General features: G+C 56.0%; 1 protein-coding gene across 3 annotated transcripts in view; it reads left to right on the forward strand.

Annotated features, from left to right (window-relative positions):
- The window catches only part of LMF1 (lipase maturation factor 1), a 100,461-nt gene that overhangs the window by 48,484 nt on the left and 41,342 nt on the right, over window positions 1-10,635 (forward strand). For all 3 annotated transcript variants that reach the window (XR_002725681.1, XM_023189139.1, XM_023189140.1), the window contains exon 4: window positions 2,229-2,377. Coding sequence is in view for 2 of the 3 variants with exons in the window: in XM_023189139.1 (XP_023044907.1) it covers window positions 2,229-2,377 (149 nt within the window). In the remaining variant the exon portion in view is untranslated. The remainder of the gene's footprint in view (window positions 1-2,228; window positions 2,378-10,635) is intronic.

Raw genomic sequence — 10,635 nt, forward strand, 5'->3', positions numbered from 1 at the left:
TGCTGGGGCACTTGCATCTCCTCTGCACCAGCATCGGGGCATCCAGCAGGCAATGAGCAATTAATATGGGTGCACCAGGCGAGGTGCCAGGGCAGGAGTGGGGCGACGCACCTGTCCAGCGGGCAGGGCTCAAGTGCGTCTCCCTGGGCCCTGCACAGGCAGCTTCTCTGGTGATTGGACCTGTGCTGTGTCACAGGAAGGAGAATAGTGGCCATGGAAGTGAACGTTCCCCACGAGAGCTGCTGCCCAGTTCCCCAGGCAGAGCATACCAGGCTCCTCCTGGGGCTGTGCTCAGTCTCTCGGAAAGCCCAACACAGCACGTGGTGGAAACGACGCCGGGGCAGTGGAGTGGAGCAGGGGCCCTCCTGGAGCCTTCCCCCTGCTAAAGGGAAGGGAGGTCCCTGGGGAAGAGCAGGGCATGCAGATGCTGATGGCCCGGCGGGCAGTGCGTGCAGCTGTGCAATGGGAAAGGCGCCGAGGGGGCGAGGACTGCTCTCACCAGCAGCGTCTGCTATGGCCCTGCATGTTGCCACCTCGTTCGGGTGCCTCAGGCTCGCTTCATGCAGCGCTGGTGTTTGCTGGGTGAGAGCTGCCTGGAGAGCCCTGGCCCTGGCCCTGGCGCTGGCCCTAGCGCTGGCGCTGAGGCCGCCCTGGCAGCGTGCTGCTTATTGACTTTCCTGGGGACGCATCGTCCGCCACGCTGAGGCGGAGAACAATGGCAGCCCTTGTGCATGCCGCGCAGCTGCTGGAATTCCACAAGACCCAAGCAAAGAAAACAGAAACAGGTGGGCCCAGGGCAACCCTTTCCTTCCCAGGGCATTCGCAGGGCCCAGCCAGCTGGGCAGCTCTGGCTTCCATGGGGAAGATGGGGCCCAGCGAGCCTGGGGCGTAGGCGAGGTGGAGGGGGTCCCGCTGTAAGACCAGCAGGCATCAGCTTGGCAGCCTGTGCCCTCCACAAGCCGGGGCAGCATAAGGACCGAGCGTCTGTCCATTCAGAGACCAGGACCACGCTGCCTCCATGCACACCCATCTGTTTATTCAGTAATTGGCAAACGTCAGTGTGGACTTGCAGGCGTTTCTTTTGCACTTTGGGTTACAATCCAGTGCTGCTGTAGCAGCTTCTTCACAGGCTTTTTTTTTTTTTTTTTACCATGTATTTACCATAATATCTCAGATACAGACGAGTTGAACCAATGGTTAGAGGAAGCTCCCCATGAGCCTCCGTCGGCTTCCCCTCCGCACTCTCCCATCCTCTGTGGCGCGTAGACGCTGCCCCCACAAGCCTCCGTCCGCTTCCCCTCCGCACTCTCCCCTCCACTCTGGCGCGTAAATGCTGTGGTGGTGTGAGTCGTGTGATCGTTGTCATGCTGGGCAGTGGGTGGCCTCTGTCCCATCCGGCATCCTCAGAGCCCAGGAGGGAGCCTGGCCTGTGGGGTCTCCGGGCCCCTGGGATGTGACCTGCCATGGACAGACGCGAGCTGTGGGCAGTTTCCAGCAGCCACATTCATGGTGGCTTCACCTCTGAGAACAGCACTGGGATGGCGACCCGTGTCTGCATTCTTCTGCCGGGTTTCCAGTGGGAAGGATCCGTTGGGCCCCCACATGTCCCCACATCCAGCGGCAGAGCTGCTGCCTTATCCTGGGCCCGTGAGGGACTGACCGGTGTGGTTCCATGTGACCGACCATGACCTGCCTCTGCATGTTTGCCTGGCTTCCATGCCCGCCTGGGAAGGACAGGGTCAGAGGGAGACACTGCCTCACACAGAGGCCGGGCTGCTGCCCCGGTACTGCTGCGCCAATGCTGCTTCCGGGCTGGGAAGAAGGTGAAAGCTATTTTCATGCAAACCTACGTGAGGGAAAAGGCTTCCCCCAAACATCCGCTGGCAGCACGTGTGCTGGGCTCATTCTCAGACGTCAGGTCTGTGCAGCATCCTGTGGGGTGGCAGGTGGCGGCCCTCAGAGCCGGGCCTTTCCCTCCAGGGCAAAGGGTGCCGAGGTCACGGGAAGCCCTGATCAGGGCCCCGGGCCCCACACCAGAGCTCCCACTGCTGCAGACCTGACCTTGCGTGTCGGTGCTGAGACTAATACGTGGGGGTTGGTGCCTCTCCGCAGCAAGGTCAGCCCTGTTTTAAGGACCGTTTCCATTAAACCGAGTTTCTGAAATGATTTCTTGGTGAAATGTGTGGCTTCCATTAACTCACCCTTGGTATGTCTCATTGTCGTTTTAGGATGGGAGTCCCAGCTTCTGGAAACCGGGTTCCTGGGGATCTTCCTGTGCCCGCTGTGGACGCTGTCAAGGCTGCCCCAGCACACCCCCACATCCCGGATTGTCCTGTGGGGCTTCCGGTGGCTGATCTTCAGGATCATGCTGGGAGCAGTAAGTGGAGCTCTTCTGTGTGGTGTTTGGGGAATGACGGTGGCTCTTTAACCTGTGCGGCTTCTAGGAGAGGTGAGGCTGTTTCCCTCCTCCCCCGCCGCCCTCTGTCCTCCCGTCGGCATGGCCTGGCCAACAGCCCGCTCTTCTGCCCCTTCAGGGGCCTGTGTTTGAACCCTGGGGGCTCGGCTGGCTTTTCCCAGGCGTGTTCGTGATCACCGTTTCTGGGAAAGAGCCACACCTCTGAGTCCATTTCAGGAGACTCAGAGAGGAGCACTGGGCACCCTGCTTCCCCCACCAGCCCTCCTGTGCTTGCTGGAGTGTCCGAAATGTTTCAGAGCTCGTTTTTAAATGACAGAGTCTCAGGCCATGGTGGGCGCGTCGGCAGACATATTCGAGGGTGAAGGAGGCATGAGACCCGCCGTCCTGACGCTCAGGGAAAGCGCAGCCTCCTTGCGTGCGGTCTCTCAACTGCGTCCTTCTTCCCGGGTGCCTGGCCTGCTGGGCTTTGGCGTCTCTTAGGACAGCCAGACTGTCCAGGTTCCCTGCCGAGCCCTGGCGTGGGGGTGGCGGATTCCCTGCTGGGCCCTGGTGTGGGGGTGGCGGGCTGTGTGTGCTTCCTGCCAGCCAGGGGCTGCCCATCTGCGTCTGCCCTGCACACGGTGAAGACACATGCCAGCCCTGTGTTCAGCTTCAGTAATGTGACCTCTGAGTTCACAAAGACATGATTTGCACTTTAAAATCAGGAGCGACGTGGTCCTTTTGACGTCTGCTGCACTGACCAGAGCTACGCAGCTCTCACTTTCTCTTCCACTTCACATGCTTTGTTAGTAAGATTTTAATTTTGGGCTGGAATGATAAAATCTTCATGTTTTTGTGTTGGAAACCACATCATACAGATACGCTCTCGGAGCATCTGTTCGCTGAAGTGTTTCATGGAGGATCCGCTGAAGAAGACGTACAGAAGAGTTGGGCACAGCCCCAAGGAACTTGTCCCTGCCCCACCCAACAGCACGTGCTCACGCCAGGGCCACGGCCAGAGTGCGCCGCCATCTCGGCCACTCCTGCAGTCCGGAACGTTCCTCTTTTCTCCCTGGCTTTGAGGCGTGGCTGCTGTGCCTGTGTTCAGCGTCAGGTCATTCGGGTAGGGGGCCCAAATGCTGGACAGCCCCTTTCACCCTGTCCCCCGGGGCAGCTTCAGACACTTCGGATGCCCAATCTCGACACAGCACCAGCCACGGACTCAGGAAGCCACGACCTTACGTGGTATCATGTAACGTGGTTCGCTGTAACGTGGAGTGTGGTTTGGAGTAGCGTGTAGCATGGTTCAGTGTAGTGTGTAGCGTGGTTCGGTGTAGCGTGACTCAGTGTAGCATGTAGTGTGTTTCAGTGTAGTGTGTAGCGTGGTTCTGTGTAGCATAGCTTGCTGTAGCGGGTAGTGTGGTTTGGTGCGCTGTGAGGGGCTGTCTGGGCCCATTCCTCACCATGTGTTCCCTGCACCGTGACGCCCATGTCTGGGCATAGCTCTTTTTGTCTCGTTCAGCTCAGAGCTCCATCCCCCTGTGGCTCCCATCTTCCCCAACGCCTTCCTTTTCTGCCCCTCTCACCCGCATACCTTGTGTCTCACCAGCACCAGCCCTTCACCAGTGCTGTAGAAACGTCAGCTGTGCATGGAGTAGACTGGCCGTTTCTTGAGGAAAATGGGGCTCCCTGGTGGTACGCGAGCTCCTGATTCCCTTTATTCCTTTTCTGGGAGGGTTACATGGCATCTCATGATGAGCACTTGCCAGGGTTGGGAGGGGTCACTGCAGGCTCAGCTGCACGAACAGGAGACCCGCAGAGAGGGATCTCAGCACCAGGGCCCCTCTCACCCCCCAGGACAAGGTGTCCGGAGGGTTGTCCCGGGCAGGGAGCCTCCCGCTTTCCCCCTGCCCTCTGCGGCATGCCAGCTTCAACTCAGGTGTTCTGCCCCAGCCTCACAGGGGTGGTGGGCACCCGTCCACGACGTCACTGCACACCTGTGGATGGTGGGCACCAGGGCATCCCTGACAGGTTGGTTTTCTGGGGCTATGGGGAGTCTTGGGCGTTTACTCTAGGTCGGGCGGGGTCCTGACTGAGGGGGTGGGTGAGTGTCTGCAGAGCCTTCTGGAAATGGTGTCAGGCCGGGTCCTGGCTGAGGGGTGGGTGAGTGGCTGCAGACAGTTGGCCATGGCTTGTTGGAGGAGGGCATAGCTGCAGCCAGCGTCCAGATCCCACAGGAAAGTGGGATGCTGACTCCGGGTTTAATTTTCCATTTAATTAGAAAGACTGGAAATGTTTCCATGGCTCCTTTTCACAGGACATTGAAATTCTTCGTTGTCTCCGGCCAGAGTACAGATACTCTCACAGGCTGTGGGTCCTGATCCGTCCGGGACTTAGTTTTAGGTTCTACCCTCTGCTGACTTGAATATCCACAGAAGCGTATGTGGCATTTCAAAGGACTCTGTGGACGGCAGTGTCAGGCCAAAGCCCTGGGAGAGAAGCAGAGCTCCAGGGAGAGGAGCCAGCCCCACAGAGGAGCCGACAGGCGGTTGTATGCAAAGCTCCTGATGCCAAGAGTTGAACAGCTCCCACAATGCCTGGTGGATGCAGGGATTCATCGGCTCATCGGAAGCACCTTTTATGGCATTTTGATTGACTGTTAGTGCCAGCTGGATAAGAAATTATCAGTGCACTAAAAGGCGTAATTACTTGATAGACTGTTAACGTTGGTGTGATTAATGTTCCTTTGGTGGAAAGCGGAGGGTGAGTTGATAAGAAAGAGCGACAGCAGCAGAGTATCCACCTGTTGATGAGGAACTGCCCTGTGGACAGAGTCAGCTAGGAAGGCAGGCGCACCCTTCCCCAGCTTGTGCACCTGGGTCAGAACCAGCGCCACACCGTCATGTTGGCAGATTCACTCAGAAACCAGCACCTGTGGTTCTGTGGCCTGGGGGGTTTCAGATGCCCTGATCACTGGGTTCCTCAGAGCCATCTCAGGGGGAGCCCAGTGGCCCTCCAGGTGAGGGTGCCAAGCAGAAGGGAAGGAGAAGCCACAGCTTCTGTGCCCGCTTGACCTGGACGTCAGCTGCAGGCCTCAGGGTCACCACACACAAGTCAGTTGTATTTCTTTTTTTAGTTTTTTTTGATTCTTTATGTTTATATTTTTTTGAGACAGAGTCTTGCCTTGTCGCCCACGCTGGAGTGCAGTGGTGTGATCTCAGCTCACTGAAACCTCCACCTCCCAGGTTCAAGTGATTCTCCTGCCTCAGCCTCCCGAGTAGCTGGGACTGCAGGTGCCCGCCACCACACCCAGCTAATTTTTTGTATTTTTTTTAGTAGAGTCAGGATTTTACTATGTTGGCCATGACCTCGTGATCCGCCCACCTCGGGCTCCCAAAGTGCTGGGATGACAGGCGTGAGCCACCGTGCCCAGCAAGTCAGTTGTATTTCTATATGCTAGGAGAAAATGTCAAAATGAAAATGTTAAGTATAGCATTTATAATAACATTCAGAACCATAAAATAGGAAATTTTAACAAAAGAAATGCAGCCTGTATGCCTCAAAAGATACCACACATTGCTGAAAGTAAGGAACACGTCAGTAAATGGAGAGGTATACCATGGTCATGAATCAGTCTGCATATTGTTAAACTGTCCGTCGTCGCCGATCTGAGCTATAGATTCCATGACATCCCAGACAACCCCAGAAGGATTGTTTTTTCCAGAAATAGATCAACTGACTCTTAGATGTATATGGAAATGCCAAGGACCTAAATAGCCAAAACAGTTTTGAAGAAGAAGAAAGATGCAGGAGTCACACTACTTGATTCCAAGATTTACTGAAAAATGATAATAGTGGAGACAATGTGACACAGACGTTGTTAGGGTTCCCTCGAGGGACAGAACTAATGGGATGAACATATATGTAAAGGGGAGTTTACTGAGTATTAACTCACACAATCACAAGGCCCCACAGCAGGCTGCCTGCAGGCTGAGGAGTTAAGGAGAGCCAGTCCCGAGTCTCAGAACAGAAGAACCTGGAGTCTGATGTTGGAAGGCAGGAGGTGTCCAGGACAGAAGAACGATGCAGGCCGGGAGGGGAGGCCCGTCTCCTCTCTTTACCTTTTCCTGCCTGCTCGATATTTGCTGGCAGCTGATGAGATGGTTCCCACCAGATTAAGCTTGGGTCTGCCTTCCCCAGCCCCCTGACCCAAGTGTCAGTCTCCTCTGGCCACACCCTCACAGACACACCCAGGATCAGTACTTTGCATCCTTCAACCCAATCAAGTTGACACTGAGTAGTAACCATCACAAGGCGTGAGGACAGATAGCTGCATCCGTAAAACAGAGAACCAAGAAATGGTCCCACCCCAAAGTCAGGATCAAGTGATTTTTGGACAAGCCACCAAGTCAATTCAACTGAGAGAAAGAAGCCTGTGCAGCAGTTGGTACTGGAAGTCCCGGATATCCATCTGGGATAAGTGAACCCCCTCCATCACCACACACAAATGTTAATTTGAGATGGATTGCAAACATAAAAGCTAAAACTATTAACACTGCTTGAAGGTAACATAGAATACTTCGTAATCTTGTGATAGGCAAAAGTCTCTTACGACACAAAACATTAACCATAAAAGAAGAGAATGGCCGGGCGCAGCGACTCACGCCTCTAACCCCAGCATGTCAGGAGGCCGCGGCGGGAGTGTCCCTTGAGCTCAGGAGTTCAAGACCAGACTGGGCAACATGGTGAGACCCTATCTTTAAAGAAGAAGAAAAAAATACATACATTGGACTTCCTCAAAATTAAAGTCTTCTGTTCTTCAAAAGAGACCGTCGGAAAATGGCAAGGCACAGATCAGGAGAAAATATGCACAATGCTGTTATGCCTGACAAAGAACCTGTATCTGGAATACATAAAGAATTTATAAAGGTCAATAATAAAGATAATTTGATTTTTTAAAGAGGGAAAGGATTTTAGCAGGCACTTCACAAAAGGAAATATGCCAATGGCTATCATAGCACTTGAAAAGTCCCTCCGATGCATTGGCTGTTAGGGAAACGCAGAGCAAATCTGCGCTGAGATGCTTCCTTCCCACAAGAACGGCTGGAATTACAAAGGCTAGCGAAGTCAGCACTGGCGCTCGTGTTCGTATGCTTAGGCTGCCATGAAAATACCACGGGCCAGGGGCCTTCAGCAACAGGGATTTATTTTCACAGTTGTTGGGGCTGCAAGTCCAAGATTGAGATTCTCCAGATGATTTGGTTTTCAGCAAGGATGTCTTCGTAGCTTGTGAAAACGCCTTTCTCCGTGTCCTCACATGGCCTTGCCTTGCAAGGACACTAACCCTGTCGGATCAGGGCCTCCGCTTGTGACCACATTTAACCTTAATTAGCTCCTTAGCAGTTCCATCACGGGGGTTAGGGCTGCAGCCTGTGAACTGAGTGGGACACAGGCATTCAGCCCATCGCAGCAGGGTCAGAGGCGGGGGACGTGCGCCTTGCCGGGGAGCAGGTATGGGCTCCAGCATGCTAGGAGAGAGTTCACCTGCTCCCATCCCGCAGCCCAGTGTTTCCACTCATAAATAGTTACCCCAGAGAAACGAAACGCTTGTAACGGCACTGTCCGCAAGAGTAAGGACTGGAAACGGCCACAGCCCATCAGCAGGAGAGCGGATAACACACGGCGCCACATTCCCAACATGGCTGTGGCTCCTCAGCATGAGGAGGAAGAAACTATGGATGTGGAAAGCGTGCGGTGGTCTCAGAGCTGGCGAGACACCAAGGAGTGTGCCCCGAGCGAGTCCCTTCGTGGGAGGGTCAGAACAGGCAAACGGTGCGTGGGACGTGCTCAGAGAGGTGCCTTTGGGATTCAGGTCGGGGCTGACGGAGTGGAATTTGGGAACTTGCGGAGCGCTGGGAGTGTTCTGTATCTCGATGGTCAGCCCGTGGTTCAGAGGAGGGGCCGGCAGGAGCACTGGGGAGGATGAGTAGCATCACCGCCACACAGCAGAGACAGGCGTCCCTGGGGGCAGTGCAGAGGTCACCACACCGAGCCAGACTGTCCTCGGCCTTCCCTGGGTTGAGCACCAGATGAAAACCATGTGCTTTGAACCCTGGAAAGACAGTCGGCCCAGTCAGAGCCAGAGCCTGAGACAGGCGGCCCCAGGGCGCAGCTGCAGGAAGCTGCATCCTCTCATGGGCTCGAACAAGGCCGGGGACGATGTATTCCCTCAGTGGCTTCGTGGTGTCCCTTGACATCCAGGAGTGTGAGGTGAGGTGAGGTCTCTGAACTGGGAAGCTGACAAGTCAGGGAGAATGCCAGGCCAGACGCATCGGCCTGCGGGGGTGGAGCAGAGCCTGGCACTCCCTGTCCTTGCTCCGTCTCACTCTGGCTGCTGCCCTGGCCCAGGGCTGCCCACCCCAGGCGTGTGGCAGAGCAAGCCTGGCTCCCAGAGCTCCCCCCAGGCCTGGAGCGGCAGGCGGCGGGCATCCTCACCCCAACCCGTGGCCGTGCCATGCACAGGATAGCTGAGCTTGCCACTGCCACAGGGTGTTGGCGGGTTGGGGCAACAAACAGGGCCCAGGTGCTGGTGGTCAGGCTGGCTGTATGTGTGGGTCAGCTGCCACCTGACTGCGCTGGAACAAGAACCACCCCCGCCCACCCGTGCTGCTATCCACCCGGTTCTGGGCCGGCCCTGGCTGGGCTTCGGGAATCCTCAGGTTGTGCGGGTCGTGGCTTCCCAGGGCCAGGCTGGAGCCGTCATGGAGTCACCACGGTTCCTCACGGACACAGGCGGGGCTGGCGGCGCCTCTCCACCCTCCTTGCCTCAAGCAGCAGGGACAGTACCGAGAAGCCACATGGACCCAGGTGGTCTCGCCCGACTCTGACTCGGGGCCGTCTCCAGCCTGCATCCCACCGGGCTGCACACACACGGCTTCTCCCGGAACCCTGGGGCCTTTCCCTCGTGTTTTGGCTGGGTTTTCTGCTTTAAATGAGTTTATTTCAGTCGTGTCAAAGTGAAGGTCTCTGTCCCTCAGGACGTGATCAGTGGCGTTGCCGTCAAGTCACAGTGTTAAGGGCAACAGATGGCCTTTAATGACGCTATATAAAAAAATAACTTCCCGCTTCTTTCCCCATTTTGGTTTTGTGAGGAAAGAGCCTCTGTGTCTCGGGGCGGGGTGGGTCTGCATACTCTGTGGCCAGCAGGCAGCAGACACCTGTTGGTGGAGCCCGCAGATCTGTGTCCCAGCACCTCTGTGCCACCTGCATAGGGGCAGAGGGTGGGTTTTCCGTGAGGCCCCCTGGAGCCAAAGCCACCCTTGATCACTTCCTGCTGATGAACTGGGCTGTGTTGAGGTGCAGCGCTCTCGGCTGCAAACGTTCTGGGAATTGAGTTGGGGTCCTTGTTGCTGGAAATTCTCAGACCTGGACAATATGAAAGAGGAGACCACTTGATTTTTAGTTTGGCCCCTGGAGAACTGAAAAGCTGGAAATGTGTTTTCTGTACCTTTCCGCTCCCAGCCCTCCCCTCACTCCCCACCTGGCTTCTGTGTGGAGGGGGCGTCTGCATGGGCTGTCTTGCTGTGGCTGCAGGTGTGCAGACGCCCCCTGCCACTGTGTGCTTCCTGCTGGAGCCCACTTTGGCGTGAGTGTTGCCTGGCAGAGGCATCTCAGGCCCACAGGAGGATAAAGAGAAGCCAGAGAACTCATCATTCCAAAAACTGGCCAAGTTAAAACATGATGTCTGGCCGGGCGCGGTGGCTCACGCCTGTTATCCCAGCGCTTTGGGAGGCCAAGACAGGCAGATCACCTGAGGTCAGGAATTTGAGACCAGCCTGGCCAACATGGTGCAGTCTTGTCTGTACTAAAAAAACACACACACATAAAAATTAGCAGGTATGGTTGCGGGCATTTGTAATTCCAGTTATTTGGGAGGCTGAGGCAGGAGAATTGCTTGAACCTGGGAGGCGGAGGTTGCAGTGAGCCAAGATCGCGCCATTGCACTCCAGCCTGGGCGACAGAGTGAGACTCCAGCTCAAAAAAATAAAATAAAATATGATGTCCAGACTCATACCTGTGCAGCTCACGGCTCCGTGGGGCTCACACCTGTGCGGCTCACGGCTCCGTGGGGCTCACACCTGTGCGGCTCATGGCTCCGTGGGGCTCACACCTGTGCGGCTCACGGCTCTGGAGGGCTCACACCTGTGCGGCTCACGGCTCTGGAGGGCTCACACCTGTGC

This window comes from Piliocolobus tephrosceles, chromosome 17 (genome assembly GCF_002776525.5).
Source record: "Piliocolobus tephrosceles isolate RC106 chromosome 17, ASM277652v3, whole genome shotgun sequence".
Classification (NCBI taxonomy): Eukaryota; Metazoa; Chordata; class Mammalia; order Primates; family Cercopithecidae; genus Piliocolobus; species Piliocolobus tephrosceles.